Below are 17924 nucleotides of genomic sequence, written 5' to 3'. Positions count from 1 at the left end.
CTTACACTTCTAAGATTTGTATATGAAATATAGAAATAAAGACCAAAACAGCCATCTCTCTCTAAAGATTTTAGATGGCAAAAGCTGCCCTTCTTGGCTATGAGTTGTATTTGTTATTAAAGACAAGTTAGGAAACCCTACAGAAATCCTGGAACTTCCTAGCTCAGAAAAGAAAATACGAACAAGTACTACTGAAGATGTGGTTTCTCAGATGGAATTCCTAGCCAAGATTTAAAGTAAATGTAGGAGTCTCATTCAGGATTATCACCTGAAATGAGAAGCAATACTTATCTGGTTTTTAACATATTTTCTTTGCCAAAGACTGAACTAAATCTCAGCTATATCAAAAGGGCAGAGAAAGAATAGTAAATTGTCAACTAAAAGTCAACAACTTTCCCTATGTCATATCCAGCCAGATGTTAGAACTGACAGCCTTTGGAACTCTCCTCAGCTACACCAAATACCTTTTAAGGACATCCCTGCCACAAGATGCCTAGCAAGGAGACCAGAAGAAGAGAAGCTCAGGCAGTGAGGTAGTGCATAAGCTTATAATCCCAACTACTTAAGAACCTTGGGTGGGAACATTACATAAACTCCAAAGTTTGAGATCAGCCTTGGAAATATATCAAGACCCTGTCTCAAACACAAAACAGGGGTATAGAGTTAGCACAAAGGTTACTAATACTTGCTGTTCTGTAGAAGAAAGACCCGAGTTTAATTCCTAATACTCATAGCTAATCACTTTTTTTAAACTCCAGTCCAATGAATGCTCTCTTTTGACTAGACACACATGTGGTACACGCATATGCAGGCTAAACACTCATATGTATAAAAGAGTAAAATAAATAAATCTTTTAAAAGTATTTATTTAAAAATAGTTGGGCATGTGGTACCTATAATCCCAGCATTCAGGAGGCTGCAGCAGGAAAATCAAGAGTTACAAGTTATCCTAGTCTAAAAATAGTAACAAAGGGGCCAACCAGGATCAGGTCCCTTGCCTGGCAGGCAAGGGGCCCCAGGTTCAATTCCTACTACTGCGCCCACCCCACCCCAAAAGAGAAGGGAGGAAAGAAAGGAAGAAAAAAAGGGAAGGGGTAGAGGAGACGAAAGGAAAACACTTCTGACTAACCTGGAGACTCTATCTTAAACTGAAAGACTTAAGATTCTCACTGAGATTTTCCAAGTACAGCCCAGTGTCAAAACCATGAATAAAGGAAGAGTTCATTCTCTTCCATGCTAGCACAATCTTTAAGAAGCTGAATGTAATTACCAGTGGCTGTGTGTGTGTGTGTGTGTGTGTGTGTGTGTGTGTGTGTGTGTGTGTAGGGAGTTATCTGTGGCTGATCTAATCTGAAACAGCTCTAGTTCTATCTGTCATTAGCAAGTATCGGATCAGAATATTTATCCTTTGCCTCAGAAGGCAAAGCAGCTACAAAAAGAGGCAAGAAGGGCAGGGAATGAGCTGGGAAAGATTCTAGATTCATAATTAAAATATCAGAAAAAAAGAAAGGTACAAGACAAGCTAAAATCAAGGGTCAGTAAGATTATCCCTCCCTCCCTCCCTCCCTCTCCAACCCACCCCACTCCCTCTCTCTGGTTTTTTAAAACAGGGATTTTATTCTATATGTCCCTAGCTATCTTGGAACTCACTTTGTAGATCAGGCTGGCCTTGAACTCAGAGATCTATCTGCCTCTATGTCCAGAGTACTGGGATTAAAGGTGTACACCACCACTATATGGCCCCTCTCTTTCTAGTGATAATTTTAATTTAAAAATAAAGACTAGCTAGAATTATCATAAACACACACACACAAACCTTGTTAAGTTTTAGTAACTACTAGAAAGAGGTACTTTTCTTGTGCTTTTTTGTAAGCTTCCTGTCCTTTATCTAACAGGACAGTTATAAATTAAAATAGAAATTTTGCTATGCTTACATGACAACTACATTCAAATAAGCAGTCTGAGCTCTAACACAGGCAGACAGTAATGTCAACAGGAAGACACACCTTTACCCTGCTTGTGAACTTTATGCAAAGACAGCTGGCTGAGGACTTCAGAAAAAAACCTGCTGACAACAAGTTTCTGGACATCCTATTTGTACATTTTGATAAACACTGGGATCCTGCCATTTCAATCTTCAACACAGACAGAGATGAATGGCAGGAGAAGAGCTTGCTTAGAAGACAGTCAACAATCCAGACTACAAATAAATAGAAAATTTAACCTGAACAATTTCCAAGGGCATCCTCCCTGAAGATAAATCTGAAAGGCCTGTTCCACAACAAGTATATGAAAGGACCTAAATATGATTGTACATCACTGTTATAAGAGTTTAGATCTGAAGACAATAAATATAGTTATTCCTGTTCTCTAATGTGCTATATCTCTGATATGGTGATATCCTTAGTCAAAGAACAGATGAGAATGATTTATTAGCCCTCATTTGGTCATTAAAAGGATTCAACAAAAATTTTAAATCTATTATTTATCCATAAAAATTAGGCAAATAATCTACATCTGTATGCAAAGTGTTAATACATCGGCAACTGCTACATATACATATATGAGGTGGATACTTTGGCTATAAAGATACATATATATACTATAAATATAAGTAGTTAACAACTATGCATATGAACTCTATAGTAGCTAATATTTTTTGATGATGAAAGAGAACCAAAGAAGACATGATCTGATTTCTTGGGGACTTTATGCATCTGGATGAAAACTGTTCAAGAACAGTAAAATGAATCTATGACTTAGAAAACGGGAGAGTGAGGGCTTGAGAGATGGCTCCGTGGTTAAGAGCACTGACTGCTCTTCCAGAGGTCCTAAGTTCAATTCCCAGCATCCACATGGTGGCTCACAATCTGTAACAGGATCTGATGCTCTTTCCTGGTGTGTGTGAAGACAGCTACAGTGTATTTATCATATATATAAAATAAAAATAAATAAAATCTTAAAAAAAAAAAGAAAAAGAGAGAGTGGAGAGAATGATATGAGGCTTTGCAGGTAGGCTTGTGATGTACTCAGAAACCCAATAGAACAGTGTCTCTTAATGGTGTCCATTTAGGCAGATTCTAGTTCACAAAAACCTTACTTGCTTATGTGTACTAAAATAACTATAGTTTATGACTATATAACATTCCCCCCCAACCCCCAAACATATCTTTTCTGAGGGTTGGCGATATGGTTCAGCAGTTAAAAAGCACTTGTTGCTCTTTCAGAGGACCTAGGTTCAGTTCTAAGCAACCACTCACATGGAAGTTCACAACTGTCTGTAACTCCAGTTCTAGGAAACCTGACGCTCTAGTCAGATCTCTGTGGGCACCAGGAAGCATGATGGTTCACAGATATACATGCAGGCAAAACATCCATACATGAAAGTTAAAACATTATTTAAAAAATTAATATCCTGAACTGGGTGGTAGTGACACGTGCCTTTAATCTCAACACTCAGATGGCAGACACAGGTGGATGGATCTGAGTTTGAGGCCAGCTTGGTCTATAGAGCAACTTACAGGACAGCCAGGACTACACAGAAAACCCCTGAAAACCCTGTCTCAAAAACAACGAGGCGGGGGTCGGGGGATGGATGGAAGGAAGGAAGGAAGGAAGGAAGGAAGGAAGGAAGGAAGGAAGGAAGGAAGGAAGGAAGGAAGGAAGGGGGAAAGGGAGGGAGGGAGGGAGGGAGGGAGGAAGGAAGGAAGGAGGAAGGAAGGAAGGAAGGAAGGAAGGAAGGAAGGAAGGAAGGAAGGAACAAACAACATCCTTTCTAGTTATCAAAGCTGAGGAATAGGATTATGGCAAATGAATTAGAACAGGCTGCTACAGTCCCTAGTTTCTGCCTCTCCCCTGAGCACTAGATATGAAAAGGAGCAACTACAACCAGTACTCAGCTTACAGGACCAGAAGGAGGATAGAGGAGAGAAAAAGAAGAAACAGATGGCAAGTTAGTATCAACCTCTTTCACCAGAAGTTCTATACTACTCATGTTAAGGTAACTGATCATAGCTGCTATCAAAAGCAAAATTATAGTTTGTACCAAAACCATCTTCTTCTAAAAGGCAAACATCTAGAGAGGGACATATAGATGGGGCATTAGGGAGATTAGCCCACAGCTAACAAAGACACCTAGGAAAAAGTTGGTAAACTGATGAAGGAAAGGTAAAGAAGGCAATGTAAAACGAGGTCATGCTGAAGCCCAGGGAGAGGCTGGGAGCACAGGTGGGCTGGGGGAACACACAGAAGGCAGGCTGACAGAGGAAAATCGAGGGGGAGGGAAGGGGAGAGTGAGGAGGTGGCAGCAGAAGAAAGGGAAGGTAAAATGAGAACAGAACATTTTAAACTAACCCAGAACTCCATTGTGAAGGACAAGTCACGAGGCAGAGTACAGCTGATAGGCATGATCCCCACATCACACCACTGGTTAAGAGGCAATTTCAACTTCTAAGCTTGCATAGAAAGAGGCAAGGCAAGCCAGAGTCCAGAGTCCTAGAGTCACCCAGGTTTTCAGCAGTACTACAATGGCAGCAACCTCAGTGTGTTTCTCTTTCTTTCTTTCTCTCTCTCTCTCTCTCTCTCTCTCTCTCTCTCTCTCTCTCTCTCCCTTCTTCCCTTCCTCCCTCCCTCTCCCCCCCTTTACTCCTCCTCCATCACGCCCCACTGTGTCTATGTGTTTATATGTTTGCAGTGCTGAGGAACCAAACACAGGACCTCACATGCTAAGAAAGTGAATTACATCCCAAACCCACTGGCATGTATGTTTAAACTCCTTCCCTAGGACCCTTGTGCTAGAAAAATTACTACATTTCCAGTATAACATATGTCATTATAGACATCTATCTGGCTCTGCTCACTGTTGGTATATGCAGCCATCTTACCCAGGAGGACAGATAGAAGAAAGGACAGGACCAGCACACTCATGCTCCATCTGCCTCATGCTAAACCTATATTTGTTGAGCATTAAAATCTTTTTCAGACCACTGTGTATTCTTCCTTTTGCTTCCCAGGATTCAAATGTTCATGTGTTCACCATAAGCATCAGGAATGCAAGCTGGCACAAAGGTTATTATTCCATATTATCTCAGACCTTTCTGGCAGAGAGATCAAATATACTCTATAGATCTATTGTAAGATGGCTTGTGGGGAACTATCCATGCAGCTGACAAGAGCAAAATGGTTGGGTGATAGGTACGATCCCTTAAGACCCAAGAGCTACCAAGGCATGTCAAGAAGGGCAGAGGAGACTCTCATATTCCAATAAAGCCATCAAGAGAGAAGAGGGAGGGAATGCTTTTTTTTCTTTTGCATGTTAAAAAAAATGACAAAATACAAAATCAAAACAAAAGCCAAATGTCTAATGCGATCCATGCTAGGAAAAGTCCATGTTAAGCTGGGAGAACAGTAAATGGCTAGAAGGTCAGGAACAGAGTATCTGAGAGGCAGAACTCAGCAGCAAGGCTAGAAAGCATGGACTCTGGAAAGGGCTAGTCCTGCTCTCGGGCTTTGTCCTCACCCCACTAAACAATATATGGAAAGAAAGAGAAAAAGAGAAGGGAGTGAAGTGGAGGAAGAGGAGATGCAGCAGCAGCCCCAGCTGACAGTAGCATCAAGAAGTTACTCCTCAGCCGGGCGGTGGTGGCGTACGCCTGTAATCCCAGCACTCTGGGAGGCAGAGGCAGGCGGATTTCTGAGTTAGAGACCAGCCTGGTCTACAGAGTGAGCTCCAGGACAGCCAGGGCTACACAGAGAAACCCTGTCTCGAAAAAACCAAATCCAAAAAAAACAAAAAAACAACCAAAAAAAGAAGTCACTCCTCAAGTCAGTACCTTAATCTGACAGGGGCCAGGAAAAGGAAGAGAGTCAGATTTCAAGGAATCAAGTTTATTCAAGGAAATCTAATACTCATAATGAAACTTAAATTGTCACCTCTACTCCGGTTAAGAGAATAAGCACCAAGCCTCCTACTTCCCTTGTCTGGTGAAGATAGCCTAAGAAAAGCATTTCTACCATACATGCCACAAGGAGATAGAAGAGTGGCCAGGAGAGCAGCAGCCATCTTCTTTCTACTCTGGCCTGTGGTCCAAGGGGCTATTAACTCCCAGAAATGGAGTGCTCTAGGTACTTGAAGTCCTCTGATCTTTAATCCCAATTTACTGCTTATAGATGATAATTTAGGGGTTAGAGGCAAGAGTGTTCACCACTGATACAAAAATAGTGGCCAACTCAGAAGCACTCTTAGTCTGGGAAGAAGGAAGCAAACTGAGAATATACTTACTCAAAGTCCTCAAATTCCAAGTCGGTTCCCTCTACTGCTGGACCCTGGTTGTCTGAGGAGGAAGAGGAGGTGGAAGATCGAAGCCGATTCTGCTGGTAGCGCATGGAGCGTTGGCGAATACTGTCTCTCCTTGAGAGATACTGGATCATCCTCTGGGCGTAGTATGCAGCAGGAGATAATCTGAGAGAAACAGAGATGGACAAATACAAACTAGCACTATTGTGGGGAATGCTGTGAAAGATAGAAAAGGCCAACTTTCCCATGGCATCTCTCTGCTGAGACAGCTCTGGATATGCAAAAAATACAGACCATTTAACTCACCAGGAGGTTTGTGCTGCAGAATACGTGTACCAGACCACCCCAGTGCTTCTGCTCTGAGATAAGGCAAATAGGCCATGTAATCAGTCATCTTCTGAACAAGAGTAGCCCCTTCCCAACAGGATTAGCACAAGGTCTTTCATCCTCCTCAGGCTCTTATGGAACCTGGCTTATCTTTTGAGGGTGTCCTTAAACAGTTCTTCCTCGCTCGGCATCCATACACAAAGTTTAAGAAGTGAAAAAGGCCTCAGTAATCAAGTCTGGAAGTTTTACAGACGAGAAAACAAGCCAGAAGATGATATAACACTCAGATGACTAACAAAGGTACCCAGAGGTGTCCTCTTTACCAGGACGTCTTTCTTCACAAATATAGAGGTCCAGCTTTAACCTAACTCCTCTTTGAAACCATCCCCCTCCCTCACAAATTAATCATAGGTATTTGTGCATGGAAAAATATCCAGGATAGAGATTGAGAGAGATTTTTTGTACTTGGGAGAATAGAAAACCTAATAGAAAAAAGAACTTCCAATTTTTAGAATTACAACAATGGAGGATACATCTCCTGTGCTAGGGTTTAGTCTAGACTCCAGTTGAAATCAAGGACATATCTAACATTCTAAAATATCACACAATTCTACACATTCCTTTCCTTTCTTAACGTTTTCCTCCATCTTTACAACACTGTTCTATAATTAGAGACTATAAACTGAGGACAACAGAAAAATGTGATGTTAAGAGATTGCTAAGCCAACTGTAGACTTTAAACAACTCAAAATGATGCAAGTCCACTAGTAAGTTATATCACACAGAAATACACAGGAATATAAATGAATAATATAAAAGTGACATGAGAAAGCTACTGTCATCAGAAGGGAAAACCTAAGAAACAACCCAAAAACCTACCAACAAATTAAGTAAATTATTTCCATAGAGAAAAACACCAGGAAGCCATTAAAAAGAATAAATTGGCTGGGCACAGTGGCACAGGCCTTTACTCTCAGCACTACAAAACTAAAGGCAGGTTCAAGGTCGGTCTCAACTATACAAATCTGAAGTTAGCATGAGCTATTTGAGACCCTCTCTCAACATTTTAAGATGTATGTATATGTAACAATTATCCTTATCTACTTATAAGGCACCTCTTGTAAAAGAAAATTTTAAAATAGAGAAAGGGTTGGTAATATATATTGTCATTCATTTATATACACATACTTGTTTTTCTGTATTTAAGAAAAAAACAAAAACAAAAACGAGTCATAAACCTGGTATTACAAACCTGGGAGATTTTACATTTTTATAATGTTTAGATATCTAAAAGGGAAGGTGTGTTTTTTCTTCCTTTTATTGAGAATACTTTTTAAAAAACTGACTTAGGAGCCGGGCGGTGGTGGCACACGCCTGTAATCCCAGCACTCTGGGAGGCAGAGGCAGGCGGATTTCTGAGTTCGAGGCCAGCCTGGTCTACAAAGTGAGTTCCGGGACAGCCAGGGCTATACAGAGAAACCCTATCTCAAAAAAACCAAATCCAAAAAAAAATAAAATAAAAAATAAAAAAAATTAAAAACTGACTTAGAATAGCTATATCTAAATGAAATAAAAGTATTTATTGTTGGGCACACCTGTGTGACTGTAATCTCAGCTACTCAAGGGGCTGAAGGACCTCAGGTGGGAGACATAAATTTGTGGTCAGATGGGCAACTTATATTAGTAGCAGAAGCACCCCCTAAACTGCAAACATCTTTTAGTTCCACTTCTAGTACCTTTGATGCTTTGTTCTCAGGAGTTCCACCTTCCTAAGCTAAAAAGATGTCTTGTAGTCAACTGCAATAGGACCTAAGGCTGTCATTAAAACTATCCTTTGGACCAGTCGTCAAATAGAATTCTGAAGGAGCTGGTTAGTAATCACTGGAACTCAAAAGTTAACATGTTAAAATAATACGCTACACTGAGCATGCTGACTCCAAATTACTTTTGATCAGTAGGTGGGCAGGGACATTCAGAAGCAGAATCCTAGACCAAACTAATCAGACAACACCAACTATTTTCCAAAAGCCTCAATTCACGGTATTTTCATTACTCACTGGATACCTGTTGCCAAGCATTCAACCACTAAAGACCAGACTTTGCACACAAGTCAGTGCCTTCATGTTGTTCTTATTGTTACCTAATATACTAAAATCTTCCAGCAGAAATTAAACATGGATTAAACTCAAAGAATAGCCTAGAGAAGAAAATATGTAACAGGAAAGAATTGAAGAACTGATGTGGAAGAGAACATAAGTGACAATAAGTGCACCCATTTCTCAGCTATGGATGGCCAGAAAGAACAGAAAAAAAAGGACTGTTATTGATAACAGTGTAGAACTAACAGTGTTGCTGTAATACTGGATAAAGACTACCCTTTGGAAACAGTGTAGAACTAACAGTGTTGCTGTAATACTGGATAAAGACTATCCTTTTGTGTAGAGATGTAAGTACAACATGGCATAACCCTAGTTGTTTAATTACATTATAGGAATTTTTTAAACTATGAAACTACATTACCAGTAGTACAAATAAACAAAGGAAGAGAGAGTTCTGACATAGTTTTGCCCTCTTATTTATCCAGGGGGAAAGAAAGGTTTCTGTATGCTTTAGAAAATGTTGTCACCCATCAAGAGGACAGATCGGCAACCAACAAATTGGGAAAAGATCTTCACCAATCCTACATCAGATAGAGGGCTAATATCCAATATATATAAAGAACTCAAGAAGTTAGACTCCAGAAAACCAAACAACCCTATTAAAAAATGGGGTACAGAGTTAAACAAAGAATTCTCACCTGAAGAACTTCGGATGGCAGAGAAGCATCTTAAAAAATGCTCAACTTCATTAGTCATTAGGGAAATGCAAATCAAAACAACACTAAGATTTCATCTTACACCAGTCAGAATGGCTAAGATTAAAAATTCAGGAGACAGCAGGTGTTGGAGAGGGTGTGGAGAAAGAGGAACACTCCTCCACTGCTGGTGGGGTTACAAATTGGTACAACCACTCTGGAAATCAGTCTGGCGGTTCCTCCGAAAACTGGGCACCTCACTTCCAGAAGATCCTGCTATACCACTCCTGGGCATATACCCAGAAGACTCCCCACCATGTAATAAGGATACATGTTCTACTATGTTCATAGCAGCCCTATTTATAATTGACAGATGTTGGAAAGAACCCAGGTATCCCTCAACAGAAGAGTGGATGCAAAAAATGTGGTATATCTACACAATGGAGTACTATTCAGCCATTAGAAACAACGAATTCATGAAATTCTTAGGCAAATGGATGGAGCTAGAGAATATCATACTCAGTGAGGTAACCCAGACTCAAAAGGTGAATCATGGTATGCACTCACTAATAAGTGGATATTAACCTAGAAAACTGGAATACCCAAAACATAATCCACACATCAAATGAGGTACAAGAAGAATGGAGGAGTGGCCCCTGGTTCTGGAAAGACTCAGTGAAACAGTATTCAGCAAAACCAGAACGGGGAAGTGGGAAGGGGTGGGTGGGAGGACAGGGGAAGAGAAGGGGGCTTACGGGACTTTCGGGGAGTGGGGGGGCTAGAAAAGGGGAAATCATTTGAAATGTAAATAAATTATATCGAATAAAAAAAATTAAAAAGAAAATGTTGTCACAAAAGCTTTCCCTATCCATATAATATAGGATACAACTAAGAGAACAAAAGAAATGAGTAACATATGAGGAGATGGTAATGAATAACCCTCCACTGAGGAGCCGCAGGACCATCCAAGCAACCAAGAAGTGTTCCAAGTGAAATCTTAAATATTTAAGCCTTTCGCTAGTACAGAAATCAGAGTAGGAATTACTAACAGACTGCATGAAGGGACAATATTTGTAATCTCTACATTCTGAGCCAGATGCAGAAAGATCACAAGTTTGAGACCAGCCTCCACTGGTCCACTATACAGTGAGCTACAGGTAGCCCAGGCTGTACATCTGGCCCTGTCTCAGAAACAAATCATTAGAGTTTCCCAGTCTAAAATTTCTGAGAATAAGATTCCTACTGCTATTTGAAACTCACTATGTAGAGCAGGCTGGTCTCTAATTCACAGAGATCTACCTACCTCTGCTTCCCAGCTGCTGGAACTAAAGGAGTACACTGCCACAGCCTGAAAAGAAACTGCTTATGGCAAGAAGTTGTGTTGAGCGTTTTATGGTTCTTGAAAATATAAAACTTTCCCTTCCTTTTTTTTTTTAATTTGAGAAAACTCACGTTTTTATTTTTATTTTATTTTATTTTTTAATGTTTTTGGTTTCTCAAGACAGGGTTTCTCTGTATAGCCCTGGCTGTCCTGGAACTCACTCTGTAGACCAGGCTGGTATCATACCCAGAAATCCACCTGCCTCTGACTCCCAAGTGCTGGGATTACAGGCGTGCACCACCACTGCCCAGCTCTTGTATGTTTTTCCACCATAATTAGAGACTAATATAAATGTCCTCACTTCAGTCACCATCTGAACTGCCCTTTTTTTTTTTTTTTGGTTTTTTTTTATTTGTTTTTTTTTTTTTTCTCCCCCGGAAACAGGTTTCTCTGTATAGCCCTGGCTGTCCTGTAACTCACTTTATAGACCAGGCTGGCCTCGAACTCAGAAATCTGCCTGCCTCTGCCTCCCAGAGTGCTGGGATAACAGGTGTGCGCCACCACCGCCCAGCTCCTATTTTTAAAGACCCCATCTCTACTGTCTGGATCCTCGCATTTCCCACTTTTGGGATATGGAAAACACAGTAAGAAGGCCATGGAAAGTTTTTGTTCCATTACGATCTTGGTAAGAATGTACACTACTGCAACAAAACTGTGGCAACAACAAAATCATTTACTATCTCTGGAGTCAGATTGGTCTATAAAGATGTTTCTAGGTGGACAGGAACGACTTAAAACTCATTCAGTTTTATCTGGCCTATACTAACTTGCTTAGCTCACCACTGTAAATTATCCTTTTCCTTATACCATTTTTCTGATACTATTTACATAATAGTCAAGTTAGTTCTTTTCAGATCTAATAAGTCATCAAATCCAGCTATGACAACCACATGAGGCTGCTCTTTACTGATAAATGTTGTAATACAGCAACTCAATGTTCCAGCCTTGGTTTTGTTATCAGCACCATCATCAGCACTAGGGACTTCAGGATGGTCCCTCAGGCTCAAATGAAAAAATACTTTTCCCCCAACTTTTAAAAATTTCAAGGCTAGGAAAATATTTGACTGGGTAGATAAGGGAGTTTGCTATAAAAAGCAAAAGGACCTGTGTGTAACTCTCCAGCACCCTTGTAAAAACTGGGAATGACACAGGTATGTATCTGTGACCCCAGCAGTGCAAGATACAGAAGACATATCCCAGGTATGCCTAGATACAATGGCAAGCTCCTAGTTCAGCAAGAAATGCTGTCTCAAAACTGAACGATGACGATGATAATGATGAAGAAGAAAACGATAAAGAACATAGAAAGACTCCAAAGTCTTCATGTGGCTTCTGCATGTGCCCATACCACAAACACACATATTTATAAAACACACACACAGAGTCTCCAATAACCTTTCAAATGTCTTCTAAAACAGAATAAAGCAAGCACTTCAGTAAAATGACAATTTCATTCCATTATGCTTCCTTCATCCCTTCTTTTGCATAGTGTCTAACACTGGCTTGAATTTTTTACCCCTTTAATATTGTAAATTTGTTTAATTTTAAGTATCTTCCCCACAAGGAAAATGTTCAAAACTTTGGCTCTTCTTTTGGCTGTCCATCTGCCTGTTGAGTAGTAGAAAAGAATACCTATGCCTTCTACAGGTACCCTAGTGCTCCACTGACAGATGGTGAGTCCCAAAGGACAATAACTCAAGTATACTACTCTGTCACCAGAGGTGCCATTCACTTACCTGCAACCATTCCCAATCACCTGAAACACCTGCCTTAACACTGTGACTAAAGAGTAAAAGAGCACCAGGACCAGAGAGGCACAGGTGGGGCTTCCCACAACTTGGCAACCCCAAGGGCTGCCCCTCCCCCCCTCCTAGTGCCATTTCTCATTTTGGCCTTACCTCGCTGGGTCTGGGTAAATTGGGTGCTCTCTGGATCCTGCTCCATCATAACGGGATAATGAAATGAGGGAAGACTCCAGCAGCCTCCTAGCAGAGATTAAAAAGATGGCAATAATCCCTGTCAATTACCAACTCAGAGCTCAATCATAAGAGAAATGGGGGAGAGGTAAATAAGAATCCCCCTTCACAGCCAGCTAGCATCTCTTATCTAGGGTGTTACCCTTCCAACAATCTAATTATATAGAAACATTAATAATGGAGGGCTACAGAGCTCCCATACTGGACAAGACCATTGTATTATGCTGAATGCTGCTCTTCAGTGAAATACATGCAAATGCAGCAGAAACAGGATCTTATACCTCTTTATAGTTCCTTCAGCAGACAAATAGGCTAGAAGCAACATAAGAGGAAAATGAGGCATACAGAGAGATCATCACACATTTATCCTAGCAATTGGCTCCTTTTTATGAGAAAGAGTACACTTGGGATTCTCTTAATAACTGGCAAAAACCTTTCCTTTTATTATCCTGCACCATTATAAATTCCAACTACTGACAGTAACTTATTAGGCAGTTTTTTGGGTAGTAGGCCTTAGCTTATCCATGAGATCTTAAAAATTACTACATGCACAAGAACACTAGGACTAGAGACTTATGGGCCCATGACATACAACTATAAAGGATTCCCATGAGGTCTGTTTCAACTCCCATAGGTTTCAATCTCTATGCTTTATTATACAACCTTCCAGAGGCTAGGTAGGAAACAAGTGTCTACTGCATGTAGCCATGGTGAGCAATAAATACTAGCAAACAGGAAAAGTGGAATCATATCGCTCAGCTATAACTAGTTATTACCAGGCTACAAACCAGGCTCAGGATTGCTGGATTATCTGGTTTTGTATAGCCAAAATCTGGATTTCTGCATGAAATTTCAGGGTTAAGTTTTAGAGAACTGCAATACAGCAAAGATTATTTAAATATTAAAGGTTATTTAAAACACATCCAATAAACAGGTGTGGTCCAGGGGCTCCCTGTCTACCATACTACCTCCCAGCTCATATATATTGGCAGACAGTCAAGCTCCTAATGCAGAACACATCTGAAAGGAAGTGGTCTCAGAAAAAAATTGCATATTGTTCCTCTCCAGAAGCATCTTGCCTGGCTCTCCCAGGAGCAGGTCTCCGGCTCTCTGCCAGATTTCTCCTTAAACAGATCTGCAGGATAAGAACAGCAGCTACCCTTCTTTTGCAATTGAGTTAAGAAAATTCAGGGTTATTAAAACCAGCTGGCTTTAGGTATAGTCATGGGCAGTCACTATCCCAGCAACTGACCCACAATGGCATTTCCAATCACAGCCAAGGCAAAAACAACTGACCTCCATCACCTTAGCTTTACCCATCCTGCCTGGGACAAGCAACTATTTTTCTACTGAGACATGGCCCATGGCCAAACTTCAAAGAGCCCTAGCACTCAATAGAAAGAATTCAATAGGTGGTGGTGCATGCCTGTAATCCCAGCACTCAGGAACAAATCCAGAAAGAATTCAATATAACCAATGAAGAATAAAAGAAGATAATAAAATATACCTTCTCTTTGCTGATATCATAGTTTGCAACAGCAGAAATGTTATATTTCATTATTCTAAAACACACTTTTTGAAACATTCCAATATGTTGCAAATTGGGATACATCTTAAATCGTGTGATACAGATTAACTAGCATGTTTTTCTTTTTCTTTTCTAACATCACAACAAAAATAATGGCATATCCAGATCTTTCAAATGCAAAACATTGTGATGGTTAGGGAAAGTCTGAAGTATTAACACATAAACTAGACAAAAAAGAAAAGTCAGTTTTTCAGAGGTTGTTGTATAGGTCATTTACTTCCTCTTTATAAAACCTTATTTCTTAACTGACACATAAAAACATATGGGTGAAACATGTTTATTTCCTCAAATATTATTGAAAACTGTCAAAACTTTTTTCCAGTTTCTTAAAAGATGCAATATATTATATCATTATAGTCAAGCCCCCTCTGCAACAGCACTTTTTCCCCTTTGTTTGAGACAAGGTCTATAGTCCTGCTGGCCCAGAGTAAGAAATTTTCCCGTTAGTGGCCCCAAAATGCTGGGATTACCGACATCCCAGTTAAAACTTTTTGTTTTGTGCAATAACTTAAAACCCATTGACCAACCTGTTTCACTGGGAGCAGGGTAAGAGCTGAAGAATGAAGCAAGGTCTAGGAACGCTGCCCACCTTTAGAACCCTAGAAGATTGGTCATCCAATACAAAAGTGCTCTGCAAGTGATGCTGAGTATTACTCTAAATAGCTGTTTGGCATGGCAGAGGGCCTTTAGTGAGAGGGCTTATCAGAGTGACCTGCTTTAGTACTTCTGTGTAGAAAATGAACTGGATAAGTTATGAAACAAATATTGCCCACTACCAACTATGTCAAGGCAGTGACAGAGCTCAGAGAGAAATGAGAAGGCTTATCATGGCTGCTAAAAGAAGATTCCTAAACTTAGTATAATTTGGATTAGACAACGTCAATTGTATGACTTTATTTGATATCTTGCTTACTCTAGTTCCCATTCTAACTTTCTATTTTGATCAGGAAAACTTCTTGTAATCAGAATAGCATCAAAATGTTAAGCTTTGAACCAACACACAATGCAACAGGACTAACCAGCCCCTCCCTCTCCCTCTCCCTCTCTCTCTCTCTCTCTCTCTCTCTGTGTGTGTGTGTGTGTGTGTGTGAGAGAGAGAGAGAGAGAGAGAGAGAGACGACCATAAAAGAATAATCATATTCAGAGATAGAACACAAGAGAATAATACAACAGGTGTGGCAAATGAGAAGAGAATGTGAATAAAGGGCATTTGAGAACTCTGTGTGTGTGTGTGTGTGTGTGTGCGCGCGCGTGTGTGTGTGTGTGTGTGTGTGTGCGTGTGTGTGTGTGTGTGTGTGTGTGTGTGTGTGTGTGTGTGTGAGAGAGAGAGAGAGAGAGAGAGAGAGAGAAAGAGGTGAAATCAAGAGAGTCAATCCCACAAATTTTCTTCAGGGAATAAAAATAAGCTTCGCCAGTTGATGTGGATTAAAGAACGAAGCAGTTATGAGATAAGTAACCATTACCACTACCATGCCTAGGATCCTCACAGCATTCTCCCTCCTAGCAGCGGCCATGTGCAGGAGAAGGTCGGAGAATGACATGAGTAAATGGACTCGGGTAGCAGCTGTGATCAACCTTCTGCTCTGGCACAAATATGACTTGACTTAATAATCTATCACACAATTTGATAATATGAAATCAGGAAGGGATGAAGGATGTTTCAGTAAAATTTGTTCAGGCTTAAAGTTGCCATTTCTTTCTGACTTATAATCTCAATGTAGAAATATTTTATAGAGCCACCAAAACTACAGAAACAAACAAACAAACAAACAACAACAAACAAACCGTCTTTTCTCTAACATCTTGCCTACTTAATTTTCCATACCAGAAGTGGCTGAGTGAAGTCCAAGGGCCACAATACCTTAAATTACTGGAGACCAGGAAGAAAATACTATAATTTGTGCTGTATGTGTAGCCATATGTGTAAAATACACAAGTACTACTTAAAAGCCTTTCACCAACAACAGCATATTTTTAAAGAGCCCAAAGGCCACTTCTCTATCAAACTAATGTGAGATGATTCGATATTTTTTAAAACTTAGTAACAAATATAAAAATATGAATATAACAATAGCCAACCATAAAAGAATAATCATATTCAGATATAGATAGAACACAAGAGAATAATACAATAGGTGTGGCAAAATGCAAGCATTTTGAGAATGTGGATAAAGGGCATTTGAGAACTCTTTGTATTATTTTTGCAATTATTCTGCAAACTGAAATTATTTTAAAATAAGAGTTAGGCCTCGTAGCTAACGCCTGTGACCCCCACCACCACCACCATTTTAAGTAAGACTGTGGCAAGAAGACTACCATGAGCAGCCTGGGCCTCAGTGTTTGAGACCCTGTCAAATAAGTAAATTAAATTAAAAGCTAGACATAGTGATTCAGATCTGTGCTCACAGTACCTAGGAGGCCAAGGCAGGAATACTGCTGATGAATTCAAGGCCAGACTGGTCTTCAGAGTGAGACCCTTTGTCAAAAACAAAACAAAGCAAAACAAAACAGCAGGACAGTATATGCCTTTAATTCCAGCACTAGGGAGGCAGAGGTAGGAGGATCTTCTTGAGGGTCAAGCCATCTTTATCTACATGGCTTCTGTGTATTTCTGGCTCCCGGACAGCCAGAAATACACAGAAAGACCCTGTCTCAAAATAACAAAACAAATAACCCCCCCCCGTCCCCCCAAACCAAACAGAAAACCACAAGCTATGAGCATGATGGTACATATTAATAATTCCAGTATTCACAAGGTGAAGTTAAAAGGATCAGGGAGGGGTTCAAGACCCATCATGGCTACAGAATAAGTCCAAGACCAGCCTGGCTGATATGAGACCCCGTCTCAAAACCAAAACAACAAATTAAAATACCCAACATTCAGCCGGGCAGTGGTGGCACACGCCTGTAATCCCAGCACTCTGGGAGGCAGAGGCAGGCAGATTTCTAAGTTTGAGGCCAGCCTGGTCTACAGAGTGAGTTCCAGGACAGCCAGGACTATATAGAGAAACCCTGTTGGGGGGGAGGGGGGAGGAATCAAAAACAAAACAAAACAAAACAAAATACCCAACATTCAAGGGTCTAAGGAAATAGCTCAGACATCCTTGCCATCAAGTCTGGCAACTGACTTCAATCCCCAGGACCTACATGGTGGATGAAGAAAAATGACTCTCAAAAATTGTCCTCTAACTTCCACATAGGTGAAGTGTCATGTTAATATACACACAAATAACTGTAATAAGAAAATTAAATCCAATAATCTTTTAAATTTTTAGAAATGTTTAGGAAAATCTAAAAGGAAAAGACTAAAAGAGGTAGCATTTTCAAAATAAGTAACATTTTAAACTTTTTAAAAGTTTACTTTTATTTTTTTAAATTTTACTTTATGTATAAAGGTGGTTTGTCTACATGTACTTATATGTACCATATGTGTTGTCTGTAGGAGCCAGGAGACAGCATTAGTTCCCTGGGAAGTGGAGTTATAGAGAGTTGTTACTTTGTAGGTGCTGCTAGTATTTAAACCAGGGTCCTCTGATATAGTGGCCAATGTTCTTAACTGCTAA

At 40.2% G+C, this 17924-nt stretch overlaps 1 protein-coding gene across 8 annotated transcripts in view; it reads right to left on the bottom strand.

The window, feature by feature from the left end:
* The window catches only part of Ambra1 (autophagy and beclin 1 regulator 1), a 191910-nt gene that overhangs the window by 101295 nt on the left and 72691 nt on the right, over positions 1 to 17924 (bottom strand). For 6 of the 8 annotated variants that reach the window (XM_052182981.1, XM_052182980.1, XM_052182986.1 and 3 more), the window contains 2 exons: positions 12696 to 12782; positions 6281 to 6460 (listed from right to left, as the gene is read on the bottom strand). In XM_052182981.1, the coding sequence (XP_052038941.1) occupies positions 6281 to 6460; positions 12696 to 12782 (267 nt within the window). The remainder of the gene's footprint in view (positions 1 to 6280; positions 6461 to 12695; positions 12783 to 17924) is intronic. The other 2 variants (XM_052182985.1, XM_052182987.1) reach the window with 1 other exon arrangement.

This window comes from Apodemus sylvaticus, chromosome 5 (assembly GCF_947179515.1).
Source record: "Apodemus sylvaticus chromosome 5, mApoSyl1.1, whole genome shotgun sequence".
NCBI classification, from domain to species: domain Eukaryota; kingdom Metazoa; phylum Chordata; class Mammalia; order Rodentia; family Muridae; genus Apodemus; species Apodemus sylvaticus.
Note: the sequence above shows the minus strand (reverse complement) of the source record. Positions and strands in the feature narration are given on the sequence as shown.